The sequence below is a fragment of the Crocuta crocuta genome, unplaced genomic scaffold, assembly GCF_008692635.1.
Source record: "Crocuta crocuta isolate KB4526 unplaced genomic scaffold, BGI_CrCroc_1.0 scaffold266, whole genome shotgun sequence".
NCBI classification, from domain to species: Eukaryota; Metazoa; Chordata; class Mammalia; order Carnivora; family Hyaenidae; genus Crocuta; species Crocuta crocuta.
Window position 1 is genome coordinate 7164434 of NW_027531005.1, and position 16912 is coordinate 7181345.

Sequence of the window (16912 nt, forward strand, 5' to 3'; positions counted from 1 at the left end):
AAAACGACTTCCTCTGCCTGCCGTGGTGCTTTGGGATCGGTAATTCTGGAAGTGAGATTTTAAACTGGTTAGGAGCGGGGCGCCTGGATGGCTCAGTACGTTGAGCGGCGGACTTCAGGCCAGGTCGTGATCTCACGGTTTGTGAGGCTTGTGAGTTCGAGGGATCTCACGGTTTGCGAATTCCAGCCCCGTGGGGCTCTGTGCTGACAGCTCAGAGCCTGGAGCCTGCTTCCTATTCTGTATCTCCTCTCTCTGCCCCTCCCCTGCTCACACTCTGTCTCTTTCTTAAAAAAAAAATCAACAACAACACAATAAATAAACTGGCTAGGAGCTAGCGATTCCTGTTCCTTCGAATTCCCATGGGGTGTGGGGGCGCAGGGGGCCAGTACTGGGACTAGGGGTGGAGCCCCGCTAGAGAGGCTCCGCCCCTGGGCGGCACTTTTTTTTTTTTTCTTCCATCCCGGAACGTATTTTACCCCTTCCCACCACATTTTCGTCCGGACTCTTTTGAGTGACGAGCACTTCCGGAATCTCGGGCCAGCTTGGCGTGGTTGGCCTGCTAAAGGCTGCACTTTTACTCGCGTGCACGGGTCGCGTTTGCTTGTGGTCTCCCGCGCCTCTGCTCCCCAGCCTCATGGCGGGGCTGACCCTGTTTGTAGGCCGCCTTCCGCCCTCGGCCCGCAGTGAGCAGCTGGAGGAGCTGTTCAGTCAGGTGGGGCCGGTGAAGCAGTGCTTCGTGGTGACTGAGAAAGGTAGGGGGCGGGGCTGTTGAGGCTAGGGCTGGGGTTCCTGGGAGCGGGATCCGGGCCGGGCCTCCCAAACTTCAGGGACCGTAGACTTCTTTACCCGCCCGTGTGAGAAGGGTCGGGGAATTGAGTTTCTTTTTAAACTGACTCGGCTCTGGATGGGTCCAGAGGTCCGATTCTGAAAGTCAAGGCATGGCCTTAAGGTTTACAAAGCGCTTTGCGTTATTCGCGTTCACATATAAGATCTCCTTTGGTAACAGTGAAAGAGTTAACTTTTAATGAGTGAAACTTGTTGAGAGTCAACTGAAACGGTGCTGAATTCCACACGTGTCAATCTCATTTAATTTTCTCAACAGTCTTGGGTGGAGAAGCTTAACCTCATTTTACAGACAGGAGTCTGGGGCTTAGGGAAATTTGGTAGCTTTAATTTAGGTTCATACAGCTTGGAAGTAATGGATCCAGAATTTGTTCACGAGACCCGGAGCTCCTAACTAGTATGTTATTCATTTACTTATTTATTCAGTAAATATTTTTTGAATGTCTGTTATGTATTAGGCACTGTTGTAGGGCCTGAGGATACAGCAGTGCACCAAACCAAGCCAAAAAACTTGCTCTTAAGTTTTCAAGATGAGGAAGACAGCCAATAAACAAATAGGCAAAATATGTAGTGATAGGTTCGGCTGGATAGCTCAGGTCGTTAAGCATCTGACTTCGCCTCAGGTCATGATCTCAAGGTTCCTGGGTTGGAGCCCCTGTCTGCTATGTGCTGACAGCTCGGAGCCTGAAGTCTACTTCAGAGTCTGTGTCTCCCTCTCTCTGGCTCTGCTTGTGCGCGCGCTCTCTCTCTCTCAAAAATAAACATTTATATGTATACACACACACATACACATAGTGATAATGGTGGTAAATACTAACGAGAAAAATAAAGAAGGATAAGGAGTCTCTGTGTAGGTGAGTGTGTGGGAGGGGGGGTTGCAATGGGGTCAGGAATGGCAGTTATCTATAGATAGGGTAGCCAGGGAAGGCCTTCCTGAGATGAGGGAGTGAACATGTGTCTGGAGGGAGGAGGAAGAGTCTAGGCAGCGGAAACGGTAAGCTCAAGGATACTGAAGAGGTCTACTCCTGGTACATTGAAGGAATAACAAGGAGAGCAGGATGACAGAATAAGTGATTGAAGGTAAGAGATGAGATTCTAGGGTACCAGATCATGTAGGACCTATTGCAAGGACTTTGGCTTTTACTCTGAGATAAGAAACTACTAGTTTTGAATAGGGAGCAGAAAGTATGATCTGGCTTACATTTTAAAAGTTACTCTGAGGCCGCCATTGGAGAATAGGACAGAAGCAGGGAGACCAAATAGTAGGCTCTTGGAATAATCCAGGTGAGAAATGGGGAAGGTTGGACCAGGATGGTAGCAGCGGAGGGTAAAAAGTGATTGGAATATGGATATTTTCAAAGGTAGAACCGAGAGGATTTGCTGATGAATGAGATGCGGGGTATGAGAAGAGGAGTCAAGGAGTTAAGTGTAACTCCCAAGAATTTTGGCTTAAGCCACTGGAGATATTTGCTTATTTGTGGAGTACTGCTCTATGGCTCATATTCTGTGTGATGCTCATTGCATCACTAGAAAGAAGAGTTGTCATGTAGTAAGAATTGTAAGAAGCGTTCCTTCCTCTGAACCTAAACTTCAGAGACACTTGAGATAGGCACCTGATGTTATATTTCGCTCCCTTCTAAGTCATCAGTCTGTCTCTGTAAGTGGCTGCTTCTTTTGCCTTGCAGCAGAACAACTGGTGGAAACTGGCATTTTGAGGACCCCTGTTTCCGCCCATGGTATCTGCGTATGTGAGTCTGCAGGCTGTGTGCTAATAACCCTCCATCATTAATTTCTGTTAGTAACAGAGGTTAGAGTTAGGGTTGTCGACGTGGCTCCGATTGCTATACAAGCCATGACACCAGCCTGGTTCTTTGTCATTTTAAGCATGGATATGGGTGAGTGAGAGACCACAGGGCTCAACAGCAGTGTTTCTTCAACTGCAGATCATTACCCATTAGTGGGTCTTGAGTGGGTCAATAATTTTTTAAAATAGAATGTATCTATACATGGTAAAGTACACTCATAAAGCTTCCTTTTCTTTTTTCTTTCTTTGTTTCTTTCTTTTTTTTTTTTTAAGATTTTAAGTGATCTCTACACCCAGTGTGGGGCTTGAACTTAACAACCGCATCATCAAGAGTTGCACGCTCCACCGACTGAGCCAGCCAGGCATCCCTTTGGTTTTATTTAAAGAGGGCCTATGTGTACTGGGTTCTACTATAAGTGACATTGATTACTGTGTGTTGTCAAAAACAGTTTGAGAAACACTACTGCCCAGTGCTTGGTGGTTCTGTCCCAGGAAAGAACAGGCCATTGAATGGGAATTCTCTTTCAAGTCCTCAGAATATAGCCAGGGTATCACCTTATCTTGTATTCTGTGTATGTGGTCTAAATCTTAAAAAATACAAAGCTTTGTTCCCTGTTTAAAACACTGTATTTTTCTGTCCAGAGAGCCAAGATGTGTTGGAAAGACTGTTGCACTTAGTGGGGTGGGAACAAGGGGGGTTGGGGGGTGGGTTAGGATGAGGTCTTAGCAGCGGTGACTTGGGCATGTCAGTTCACCTCTTTAAGATGGGAATAATTTTACAGGATGTTTGTGAGAATTCAAGTAAAATATAGTGCTGTGTGTAGACGTAAACAGTGAATTGCATTTGTTGTGAGCACACTTTTATTTTGGTACCGAACTGCTTTACGTTTCAGCTGCTTTGTTTTTGGTTGTACTGATCAGGAAGGGGCCCTGATTTTTCTTGTTCTAATTTTCGTACTGTGAGTGGGCAGGCTTTTGTGAGGAGTTCCAAGAGAAAAGACACCAATCTCCAGATCACAGTATACTTTCCTATTGCAAAGTGTCAGCTTTGACCAGTTTATGTGGATCAGCTCCTGTGTTTGAGGGCTTTTACCTTGAAGTAGCTTCCAGTGAAATTCAAAAAGAAGCAGAGCATGTGTTTCTTTTTCGGGTCTCAGGCAGACTACTTGGTCTTTTTCCTTTTTGATGCAGTAAATGACTTAACATTTTAGTACACAAAAATGTTGTCCAGATACATACCAAAAAGGGCAAAGGTGGGTTACAGTTTCTATTTGCAACTATTCATCTGGTTGGTCCTAATATTCTTCTCTGTGGCCTTTATATTGGTGGAGTTCCATGGAAAGAACATGGGGCTCGTCATGAGGAATTAATTCAGCTACGAACACTCTGATGCGTTAACCAGTTCACTTACTTTCCTCCATCTTAAGTTAGTTATTTAGAAAGAAGGGATGGTAGTATTCAGTTTACCTACCTTAATGTGGTTCTGAAGATAAAAGTGAGATAAGAGATTTACAGCTAGTTTGAAAAGGTTAAATTTGAGATTGATTGCTAAGGCTTGGTAATAATGGTAATAGTATCTGCAGGCTCCCGAAGCCACGCTTATTTATTGAGGTTCTTTCATCAGGGCCCCAGGCATTAATTTCTGATCTGCATTCTCTTGTTTTCAAAGCTATCATACTTACCTTTCCCACCTTCTCTGGTGATGTCCCATTCTATTTGAGGTTGAGTTCTTTACTGGGGATGTGATAGATAGCATGGATCTTCCATATTCTCAAGATGATCAAGAAAGGAGGAAGAAGAGGAGCTAGTAGTGAAGGCACCAAATAAGAAGAGGAAGCCTGACAATTTCTGAACAAGTGGGGAAAGGGCCACGGATGCCAACCTCATTTTTGTCCCTCCTGAGACTTTTGGCAAACTAATAAATGGGATGGTCTGATAGTATATCTGCTAGTTTAGGGCATTGACAATTTAATGGTTTAATGGCCTCTGGGCTTATGGTTCTCCCCCTACCCTTACTGTCCAGGAAGTAAGGCATGTCGAGGCTTTGGCTATGTCACTTTTTCTATGCTGGAAGATGTTCAGAAGGCCCTCAAGGAGATCACCACCTTTGAAGGCTGTAAGATCAATGTGACTGTTGCCAAGAAGAAACTGAGGAAGAAGTCCAAGGAAAAGGGGGAAAATGGTGAGTTTTTAGTAACTTGAGGGAATTTTCCCTTAGGGTGAGGAAGAGGTCAGTGGTTGGGAAGATAGCTTCCTGAATTTCCTTTTTTTTTTTTTTTTACAAATAGTTTATTGTCAAGTTGGTTTCCATAAAACACCCAGTGCTCATCCCCACTAGTGCCCTCCTCCATGCCCATCTCCTCCCCACCCCCCACACCCATGAGTCCTCAGTTTGTTCTCAGCATTCAAGAGTCTCTCATGGTTTGCCTCTCTCCCTTTCCCCCACCATTTCTCCCCTTCTTCTCCCCCATGGTCCTCCGTTAAGTTCCTCCTAATCCTCCTATACGTGCAAACATATAATATTTATCCTTCTCTGCCTGACTTATTTCACTCAGCATAACACCCTCAAGGTCCATCCATGTTGCTACACATGGCCAGATTTCATTGTTTCTCATTGCCATGTAGTATTCCATGGTATAGCTAAACCACATCTTCTTGATCCATTCGTCCGTTGATGGACACTTAGGCTCTTTCCATGTTTTAGCTATTGTTGAGAGTGCTGCCATGAACATTGGGGTACATGTGCTCCTATGCATCAGCATTTCTGTATCCCTTGGGTAAATTCCTAGTAGTGCTATTGCTGGGTCATAGGAGAGTTCTATTGTTAGTTTCCTGAGCTGAATTTCCTTCTCATGTCCAAAATCATCTAATGTATTTTATTACTCATTTTGTCTTTTATTCAATTCTAACTTCAGAAATCTGGTGGTCCTGGGTGTTGCCATACTTAATCCCGTGGGAAATGCCATCTTTTGCTAGTAGCTTCTTTCCGGTGATGTTCTGGGCCTAGAGGTTGGTGGTTTGGGATCACAGACTTATTCTTTTGCCTCTTTTTTTTTTTTTTTTTTTTTTTTTTTTTTTTAAAAATNTCAGAGTCCCCAAAGAAGGAGCTGAAGCCAAAAAAACCCAAAGTGGCTGATAAGAAAGCCAGATTAATTATTCGGAACCTGAGCTTTAAGGTGAGTGACAGAGAAAACTAACACTGCCTTTTCTGAAGGCTGTTGGTGCTCATTGTTTGAACTCCTCACAAGGATGGTCTAATTGGACATTATTCCTTCTGGGAATGAATCTTAGCTTTGTTGGATACAGAAAGTGGGCCTGTATAAGCAAGAACTAATTAAGGATAGTAAGTGTGAAGATGCCTTCCTTTTGGGACACTACTACTGAGGCAGGGATGGGGGAGGAAGAGCTCTTTGAAGTCCTCTTTGTCTTTTAGGTACAAAGCAAGATGTCTTCCATTCAGAGATGTTTGCTGTCCTAGTCTCAAAAGTAAAAGAGTAAAAATATTCAACCTCTTTGTGATGAACTAATTTAATGTTGATGTTTCATGTCTGTTTTCTGTGATAATACTTCTTTTCCTTCATTTTGGTGTCAGTGTTCAGAAGATGACTTGAAGACGGTATTTGCTCAGTACGGAGCTGTCCTAGAAGTGAACATCCCCAGGAAGCCAGGTATTAGCAGACCTTCATGTGTTGTGAATTAGATTAAGATTATTTAACATAATGGCCTTTTTCCTTTTCACACTTGAACTAACCATTATTTGAAATAGGAATACAAGGTTCATGTCATAGGTCACACTTGTGAGCCGCAGATGATGGGATATATATATATATAAAGTATCAGGCACATGCTTGACACAGCAAAAACTCCAAAGTACTGCTTATTTCCTAGATGGCATTTTTAGGTAGATTAGAACTAGTTTTAGAAGACAAGTTAGAGTCTAGGAAATTGCATTGCTTTCCCCAAGCTTGAGTCCCTCAGCAGAAGGACATAAACTATTGCTTTGGGGCTGACTGGTTGGCAGGACTTGGGCCATCTTGCCAACCCAGGTTGCTGTGATGCCCTTCTTGGTGTTTGTTGGCTCCTCACTTGCTGCCTCTAACTTCTTTGTACATTTGCACATAGATGGAAAGATGCGTGGTTTTGCTTTTGTCCAGTTCAAAAACCTCCTAGAAGCAGGAAAAGCTCTCAAAAGCATGAACATGAAAGAGATAAAAGGTAAGTTTTCTATATCCACACTGTTCACCCAGATATTTCTGGTGTTTGGGCGAATTAGCACAGTAACCCACTTTCTACATTTTCAAAAGGTGTTTGAATTGTTGAGAGTCTTACTGCTAATATAGATGCTGTTTTGGTGAAATATTCCTAGTGCTTGATCTTAGGGTTCAGCTTGAAAGGACCCATGACATTATTCACTTTTCTTTATTTTGTTATGAGTGTGCATTTAAATCCTTAATGGAAAAATGTCCTTGAAATAATCACTGATAGATGCAGCTTGCTGTCTAGGGGATGTGGGATTTGCAGGTTTCTCCCTCTAGGTCTTGATCACTATTCAGCACCTGGGGGCTGTCAAACTGACTGTGAGGCCACTCAGGGTGTTCATTTACCAGGCACTAAAGAAGGGCTTGGTTTAGAGACTTTGTAACTTCTGTGTAGACTGCAGATTATTCCAGATATTTGTTTTACCTCTTGCTTAGTGTAACTGGAAACTTGTCTAACTGGCAGCACTCTTCCCATTCTTTCTTTACTCCCTCTCATCCCAGGTGCGGAGGTTGTATAGAAAGGTGAAATAACTGCTTCGTGATAAAGAGCTTAAAGTTTAGGGGCGCCTGGGTGGATCAGTTGGCTAAGTGTCTGACTTCGGCTCAGGTCATGATCTCATGATTCGTGAGTTCATGCCCCACCTTGGGCTCTGTACTGACAGCTCAGAGCCTGGAGCCTGCTTCAGATTCTGTGTCTCCCTCTCTCTCTGACCCTCCCCTGCTCACACCTGTTCTTTTTCTCAAAAATAAAGAAATAAAAAATAAATAAAAAGCTTAACATTTAAAAAGGATAGGCTACTCTGAGCTTTGTTTCAGGACGAATAGCCTATCAGCAGTGTCTTTGTCTGTTTTGGTTCCATCACTGTCTTTGATGAGTCGGAAATCAGTTATAAGAGGTTAAAGAGAGGAAGACCTTTCTGGTGCTACTTTTCTGTCTGACAGGGCGGACGGTGGCTGTGGATTGGGCTGTGGCAAAGGATAAATATAAGAATACACAGTCTGCCTCTGCACCAGGTAAGACGGGGTGGTGTTGGACAGGAGGGATTGTATGTCCTGAGGTCAGTGTGGAAACAACTCTCTCTATGGTAAAATTATAAGGGAACCTGCTAGTCAGTAAGAATTTTGGGTCAAAGATACCAAAAGCACAAGATTAACGGAAGGAATGGACTGAGGATTAAGAAAAACTCTGAATTCTACAGGCTCAGACATGAGCCCATAGCTGTTTGTTGATTCATCTGGTAATCTAGTCTCAAAACATAGGATCGTTTGAATGTAAGCCCACTCCTGGGTGTGGACGTGAGTGAGCAGTGGGGCCCGAGTTCATTTTCCCCTCTGCTGGCTCTCTTTCTCCAACTCTTCATAATAGAGAGTGATGGAATATTATGAATAGGGAAGCTGAAAACCCAAGTTTTAATTAGAAAACAGTTGGCTTTTAAGCCACCAGGAACTCCGAAAACAGAACTCACCGAGGGTAAGGTTGTTGCCCGGGCTCCACGGTGAGCCCTCTGCAGGCAGCAGTGCACGGTGGCCGGCTGTTTGGGGAGGCTCAGTGGCTCCTCTTTTCGTTCCGAGTCTGATTTTCCCTCAGGCTTCTGATGAGGGACAGGCTTCCAGGTGATCTCCGTGGTGAGGGAGTTTTGTTGTTTTGGCTTTTTTCCTTCTTACTTTCTCTTATTTACAGTAAGAAAAATATTGGGGAAAAATGCAATTGAAGCCCTAGTCCCAAGGAACTTGAGGTGTTAGTTACTCTTGTTCAAATAACCTTGTTTTGGATACTAAATGAATTCCTGACTGGCTTTACCTCCATGTGTAGGTGAGGAGAAGAGGCTTGAACCTAAACCGCAGGAATTAGGTAAAGAGAATGGCAGGGAAGAAGAGGATATGGAAGAGGAAGAGGATGATACAGAAGAGGAAGAAGAGGAGGAGGAGGAGGGGGAAGAGAATGAAGAATCAAGGGAGACCAAGCCTACACAAATTCAAAAGAAGTAAGCAGCTCAGCTTGTTTGAGACAATGGAGGAAGATGAAGGATGGTCGCGGGGAGGAGCAGTGTCTTCCCTGCCCCCGTCACCGCAGCGGCCACGTGTGTGATGAAGTCGGCTGGGGTTAGAACCTAACCTTGTCAGCTGTGAACTGTGCCGTTGCAGAGCCGCCAGGAGGGCGCCAGCTGTGGAGAGCAGCGAGGAGGACCCTTCCGACGGGGACAGCGACCTGGGGGAAAGTGCTAGCATGGACAGTGGAGAGGAGCTGCCTCCGAGTGATGCCAGCAGCGAGCAGCAGGACGACGAAGGTTTGCCTGGGATCTGTGTAGACACCTTTACACTTAAAATCTGTTCCTGGGGGTGCCTGGGTGGCGCCTTTGGTTAAGTGTCTGATCATTTGGGCTCAGGTCACGATCTTGTGGTCCTTGAGTTCAAGCCCCACATCAGGCTCTGTGCTGGCAGCTCAGAGCCTGGAGGTTGCTTTGGATTCTGTCTCCCTCTCTCTCTGCCCTTCCCTCACTTGTGCTTTGTCTCGCTCTCTCTCAAAAATAAGCATTAATTGGGGCGCCTGGGTGGCTTAGTCGGTTAAGCGTCCGACTTTCGCTTAGGTCATGATCTCGCGGTTCGTGAGTTCGAGCCCCGCGTCGGGCTCTGTGCTGACTGCCAGCTCAGAGCCTGGAGCCTGTTTCAGAGTCTGTGACTCCCTCTCTCTCTGATCATCCCCTGCTCATGCTGTCTCTCTCTCTCTCTCTCTCTCTCCTAGAAATAAATAAAACATTAAAAAAATTTTTTTTAAAATAAGCATTAAAATTTTTTTTTAAAATAAAATAAAATCAGTTACTGAGAAATGTGCATCAGTTCAGTGCAGGTCTCTTTTTAAATAGGATCTTAACTTATGTTCTGTCAGATGTGCTAAAAAGGATACCTTATATTCCTTCTAAAGATTTTTGTTTTTTTTATTTTTGTTTTATTTATTTTTTTCTTTCATAGTTTATTGTCAAGTTGGTTTCCATATAAGACCCAGTGTTCATCCAAACAAGTGCCCTCCTCCATGCCCATCACCCCCCTTCCCCTCTCCCCCACCCACAACAGCCCTCAGTTTGTTCTCAGCATTCAAGAGTCTCTCATGGTTTGCCTCCCTCCCTCTTTGTTTTGTTTTTTAAATAAGTTTGGCATGGTGTTTGAGAGTTAAGATTCTCAGGGAACTTAAAACCTGGCTTAACGCTGAGGCACTATCTCTCTTTTGCGTGCCCAGCGTGAATGAATACACAGGATATTGTGTCCTAACACCGAGGTGGGTTTTAAACAACTTTTATGAGTTAAGATGGGGGTAAAGGACCTCTTGGGGGGATTTTGTAAACTGTAATCAAACTCTGTTGCTACCTTTGTAAAGACTGTTGGGTGTAAACTCAACTTGTTTATTGAAGAAGACAGGTCATTACAGAATAAGGGATGGCCAGTAACTGATTCTTTAGGTTAAGTCTGGCATATTGGTTTGGCCACATTAAAAAATCTGAAGAAATAAGCAGTTTCCATTAGGAAAGAACGGTAGAACCTTAGAATCAAAGAAGCTTGTGTACTGAGGGGACTGTCTGTGAACAGCCAGGTTCACCTGTCTCTTACCATTCTTTACCTTGAAAAAATTATTGGGCCAGTACATAATGCAGAAAATTTAAAAAGTGCAAAAGCGTGTAGTATAGAGTATATCGGGTCGCCTGGGTGGCTTGGCTGAGCATCCGACTCTTGACTTCAGCTCAGGTCACGATCCCAGGGTTGTGGGATTGAGCCCCGCATTGGGCTCTGTGCTGAGCCCCCCTCTCTCTCTCTCTCACCTCTTACACCTCTCACCCCTCTCACCCCTCTCACACCTCTTACCCCTCTTACCCCTACCTCCCCCCTCCTCCTCTGCCCCTCCCCTGCTCATGCATACTCTCTCTCAAATTAAAAAAACGTTTCTCACCAATCCCCCAAGGGCCCCTCAAAGTAACCACGGTTGTTTCTTTTATATTGTTTGAGAAATTTTCTATTTATATTTAAGCATATATGTCTGTTTTTAAAAACGGTGAGTCTCCCTTGTACCCCATGTACCCCACCACTTAGGGCCCCTCTCTAGAGAAAACCAATACTAAATGTTTCGTGTGTATCTATTTAATACCTTTGTAAGCAAAAACACGTGCGTGGACACATGTCCAATATAGTGTATCCTTGTGTGTGTGTAAATGTGTATTTTTTTCTCTTCAAATATTCTAAATGTTTATACCATCACGATAGTATATATGAATGTCTTTTTCCCCACACTCTTACCACATTGGATTTCATTAGGTTTTTTTGGTTTTTGCTAATCTGTTGGAATGAAAAATAGCATCTTATGTCTTGTGCTATGTTTTTCTTATATGAGTAAGTTTGAGGATCTTTTCAAGTATTTAGTTGTGTATTCTTTGTTCACTTTTAACTACATTTTTTCTTATTCGTTTATGCAAGATTTTTATATATCTATGAAGTAGCCCCTTGTCATGTGTGTTGTACTAAGTCTTTTTCATTTGTTGCTTTTCTTTTTACTTTAGATGTAAAAGTCTCAAAGAAAAAGAAGAGGAAGTTGCCCTCTGATGTGAATGAAGGGAAGACTGTGTTTATCAGGTATGCCTCGGTACCTTGAGAACTGCGGCTTTTGTTGTCTGCACAGGGTTTTCTTTTCTCCTTTCTTCCTTTCTTCTTTCTATCTCTCTCCCTTTTTTAAAAAAAGATTTTATTTTTGAGTAATTTCTATACCCACCATGGGCCTTGAACTCACAACCCTGAGATCAAGAGTCGCATGGTCTACCAGCTGAGCCAGCCAGGTGCCCCACTCTCTCTCTTTTTTTTCGGTACTAGTTCTTCTAGGTAAGCCAGGAAATTAGATGTCGCTAAGACCATTAATGTATCTGGCCCTAAGAATATAGTAAACAGTGAGAATTTAGGAGAATCAGAACTATATACAGAAGATAGATAAATAGCAAGGATCTTCATATTTTATCCTCATTTACATTTCATTCTTTGTAATTTGGATAGCATCATTTGGAATAAATCAGTTCTTCAACTGTTAGAAACATCTTGCTTCTGTCCTTTGTTTTAGGGGAAGTACTGGGGAGGGGTGATATCACTTGTCCCCAGTAATTTCTCTCTTGCCAAACTTACCTTTATCCAGAATGAAGTAAGGTATCCCATCTGTTTCCAGGGAAACTTAAGGAGGGAGTCAGGTGGAAATAGATTTTATTTAATGTGGCCATTGCCGTTTTAGTCCCACTGACTGTGGTAGATTTGGCCTTTTCATAGAGTCAGGGCATCTTCAGTATACCTCAGGCAGGCCTTCCTGTCCTTTCTTAAATGCCAGTGTGCTGGGCTATTTGGGTCTTATTTTAAAGATGTGTATTTTCTGCCTGTACAGCCTCTTTATTTTTTTTTAACTTTTATTTACTTTGAGATAGAGTGTGTGGTGTGCAGGGGAGGGGCAGAGAGAGAGAGAGACAGACAGACAGACAGACAGACAGACCCAAGCAGGCTCTGCACCGTCAGCACAGAGCCTGATGCAGGGCTCGTGAGATCATGACCTGAGCCGAAGTCAGATGCATAGCCAGTTGAGCCACCCAGGCACTCCTTCCTGTAGTCTTTTAAAATTGTTTTTATACACAAGTAATTTATGCTTATTGTGGGAAATTTAGGAAATAAGTGAGCAAAAACACACAAATAATATTAACCTTAATTATTAGAGAACACATACATACATGTCCACATCAGAGCTATTTGTAAAGACAGTTTAACCTATACAAGCTGTGCTGTAGCCCATTTTCTTCCTTAACAGCGTGTTTCTCTGGAGTTGTTTTTGCTGTGTTGTTTGGAGTTGGCCATATAAATAATTTGGTGTTTGTAGAAGATTCTGCCTAATAGGAAGGAAGAAATGTCACACTTAGGAGCCTGTGACCTGAATCCCAAGGGTACCATCTCTTAACATTCCTACATCTTTTAATTAATAAAAAAACTGAGGAAAGTAAAGGGATGGGAGAGAGAAAACTATACATAAGGCAAATTAAATAACGTGGCTAGGATATGTCTTACTGTAGAACATTATTTTTTGTCTCGGTTACTTCATGAGATGGAATTGCTTATGGGGTTGTTAACTGAGTCTAAAAGGAGTAAAATTATAGATATTTATTTGGGACTGTTTGTTTTTACCCTGGAAGGATGTGCATAGCTGGGAAAATGAAGGATCTTTAGAATGTATTGAAATATAGTAGAACAAAGTCTTCCAACATTTTTTAATTACATCGAGAGAAATGCTTACTCTTCTCTTGTTTTGCACTTAGCTAGTAAACTTTACCATGTTTTGTTTTTGAGTTATTATTTTGAAGGATTTTCTGACTTTATTTATGTAGTTTTAACTGAAACCTAGTTTTCACAGCTACATGGGGGAAAATGAGTAATCAAGAGAGACAGATACACACACATACACACTTGACTTTTCTCATTAGCCTGCTGTGAGTCTTTGGGTTGTGGTAAGAGAAACTAATTTTGGTCAATTTAAGTAAAAAAGCATGAAACAAATCTACATCTTCAGTTTCTGGTCGTATATGCCTGTTCAGGTGTTAAATTCCTGTGACCCTGATGGTGGTGGAAAGGCCAGTCAATAATGGCTGAGGGGCAGAGTCCACAGCAGAGGCTGGGCCGGGGGTGGGGGCCTCCCCTGTGTATCAGTGCTGCCCCCGAACAAGAGAGGGTGACCGTGAGCAAGACCACCACTTCAGTTGGTGTCTGACAGGATCTTACCTTTGTAATTGACTTTTCTCGTGACCTGTCTTCCATAGAAACCTGTCTTTTGACTCAGAGGAAGAAGAACTGGGGGAGCTCCTCCAGCAGTTTGGAGATCTCAAGTACGTCCGTATTGTCTTACATCCAGACACGGAGCATTCCAAAGGTATTTGCTGTCAGCTTGGCCGGCCCTGGAAAGGTCAAGACTGCTGCCAAGGGCACTGACTGGGTTATGTGAGATCGCGATGTGTGCCAATCTGAGGGGTCTGCAGTGCACCCAGCCAGGGTTTCTGTGGCCCATAGAAGCACCAAGGACATTCTGAGGTTGTTTTCTAAGATATCAAACTCAGCATCTTTAATGGTGCTGCCAGCCACAATTTTGTCTAAGCTTTTTAAGCCCTTGCTTATTTACTTTAGGGTAATGAATTCCATTTGTTGTTCTCCTTTGAATTTCAAATGTGATGGCATCTCATGGGTATTAATCATTCCACATTGCTTGAAATTACAGGGATCTTTTTCAGTTGCTTTTGTTAGAGATGGAGGCTAACAAATTTTGTTGCAGCAGCAGTCGTCAGAAGGAGAACTGTATATAGCAGGACTGCTGCCTTAGATTTTTTTTTTTCTAAAGCTATTTCTTTTGAGCTTTAAGGATTGGCTGCAGTTCATTCTAGTATATTGTTGTTAGGTGAACAGCATCTTTTCAGCCTATTCAAAACCTTTGATTTCATCCGCTGCAGTCATTCTCCTAAAGCAGTGAGTTCTTAATTCATTCTGATTCTTGATTCTTTTGAGATCTAGCAAAAGCTATGAACCCTCTCTCCAGAAAAATGCCACTTCTGAGGGCTTGTGGGCTCTCTGGAATCTACTCAAGGGTTAAGAACCTCTGTTCTAAATCTTACTTTCCAGAATGATGAGACCTGATTGTTTTTGGTTTTTACTTAGCCAGAAAGATCTAAATAGGGCAGTAGGATGGAAAGAAAGCTGACCTGCTTCCTGGGGATTAGGGGTCTAAGTGTAACTGAGCCATAGACCCAATGGGTGATTTCTGGCAAATTGTTTAACCACTGCAGTCTTCATTTTCTTATCTGTAAAATGAATGGGTTCAACTAGAGTAATCATTTAAGGAGCTTTCAACTCTAATATTTAGCTCTACTTCTTGGACCATCTCTATTTCCAATATATTTTTCCAAAAACAGACAACTGGAATTGCATAGAATGTTCCAAGTACTGTAGAATATTGCTTTCCTTTGATGATACCTTTTGTTTCTTTTTGAATGCAGTAGTGTATTGGGTTGGTATTTCCAGAATGTAGTCACTAGCTAACTTGCTCAGTCTCCTTCTTGGTCTATTAGTATTTGAGAGTTAACGATCTTAATAAGCATAGTTTTCATTATTTTTTTTAATGTACTGTCTCTTTCTAGCTCATACTAAATTTTTTTTTGTCCACTCACACAGCCTTGGCCTCCTTCTACCATTTATCTCTGTCAGCATGCCATTTTGCTGTCTAGGAGAGCTAAAAATTGTAGACTTTAGGAAAGTGTTAAGTCTAAACCCAATACTGACCTGGAAATTCCTGAGATAAAATTCTTACCCATTCAGAGAGAAATACACATTTTCTTCAAGTTGGATGCATAAACTCTTCTGCCTATTAGATACATTTCCCCCATCTTCCTTCCTTTCTTTCTGTATTGTGTGTTTCTTCCTATTGAGTGTCTGTTAATGCCAGACACTATGGTAGGTGCTAGCAATATAGAAACAGCCAGGAAACAGGGGCCTTATTCCTGAGACACTCGTTCTGTTTGGGAAGATGCCACCTGACCAGTGCTGTAATAGAGACATGTGATTGGAGGACTGGGGGTGGGCGTGGGGGCACTTGGCTCTGCCTGGAGGAGGCAGGGAAGACCTCACCTAGATGGTAACTTCTTGGATTGGCCTGCCACATGTGTTGTCTCAGTCTGTTGCCACTCTGTTTTTGTAGGGGACAAAAGGCTACTGTGCCTTTGCAAATTCTAGAGTATGAGTCAGGAGTTGAGCTTTTGGCTTTCTGGTTCACTGCTGTATTCATGTGATAGAGGCCAGGGACTTTGACTCCGAGAGGCCAGTCTGCCCATATCTGATGTCTCCCACGTAGCTTTGATGACAGGGAGATATGTAATTAATTTCAGGTTAAGTGGTTCCTGCCTCATTTTTTAGTCCTCTAAAAGGCAAGCAGTAAGTGATGCTGTATCAAGTGGAATTTTCTCTACCATATCTTGTGGACTTTTCTTATTAAGGAGAGCAACGGTGAGACTGAAGTTCTAAGAAGCATTGGAAAAGATGATGAAGTAGTAGTAAAATTTCATGATAAGCACGTGTCCTATCTTATTTGCCTTTGAACCTTTAGTGCCTGACATGGTGCCTGTCTCATAGCACCTAACAAGATGGGGGTTTGTCTGCTTTGTCTCAGGCTGTCGCCATGTGTAGTGTCATCTTTGGCACCCTGGTGGGTCAGGGAGTTTGGCATCTCACTGAATTTTGTTTCTTGGGCAGGTTGTGCCTTTGCCCAGTTCATGACTCAAGAAGCAGCTCAGAAATGCCTTAAAGCTGCTTCTCCAGAGACTGAGGTAAGTAGGACATTTCCTTTACCTCATAACTTAGGGGAGAGTGGCTCCTAAGGCCAGCATCTGCTGTTTACACACAGCCTTATGATTACGGTCAATAACACAATAATAGAATATAGGCTAACACTGAGGACTTAGTGTGTGTTGGACACTGAGCTTCCATATGTATTACCTTATTTAATCCTTACATCACTTCTACGTGGGTATGTAACGTAAGCACAATTATTATACCTATTTTATAAGTGAGGAAACAGGTTAATAATGTATCTGATGTTTATTGGTCACTGTCTGTGTGTCAGCCTCTTTCCTAGGCTGATGACATGAAAGGTTGGGACAAGAAGGGAATGAGGTCATCTGTGAAGTGGAGTAGCTGAGAGAAAATGCATGGGTGATAGAGAATTTTTCTGTGTATTCTATAGCCAAGTGTAAATGGTTCTGAGATAAGTTATCCTGTATTACCATTATCTCTTAAATTCTCTTAAGTAGAGTTAACACTACCATTTTGTTAGCTTTCTTTTGAATTTAAAGATCATTTTCCTCGATTTGGGCCTACTTTGGGATTAATCAACTCCCGTAAAATAAATAACTGCTAACTGCCCTAAGTATAGATGTGGATTTTTTTTTTTTTTTTTTTTTTATAAATT

At 42.7% G+C, this 16912-nt stretch overlaps 1 protein-coding gene across 1 annotated transcript in view; it reads left to right on the forward strand.

Annotated features, from left to right (window-relative positions):
• Positions 1-530: 530 nt before the first annotated feature.
• The window catches only part of RBM28 (RNA binding motif protein 28), a 32764-nt gene continuing 16382 nt past the window's right edge, over positions 531-16912 (forward strand). The window contains exons 1-12 of the mRNA XM_077770769.1: positions 531-752; positions 4671-4829; positions 4876-4884; positions 5738-5823; positions 6240-6315; positions 6770-6862; positions 7849-7920; positions 8720-8891; positions 9052-9194; positions 11451-11523; positions 13725-13834; positions 16198-16271. Of these exons, the coding sequence (XP_077626895.1) occupies positions 635-752; positions 4671-4829; positions 4876-4884; positions 5738-5823; positions 6240-6315; positions 6770-6862; positions 7849-7920; positions 8720-8891; positions 9052-9194; positions 11451-11523; positions 13725-13834; positions 16198-16271 (1185 nt within the window). The 5' untranslated portion in view covers positions 531-634. The remainder of the gene's footprint in view (positions 753-4670; positions 4830-4875; positions 4885-5737; positions 5824-6239; positions 6316-6769; positions 6863-7848; positions 7921-8719; positions 8892-9051; positions 9195-11450; positions 11524-13724; positions 13835-16197; positions 16272-16912) is intronic.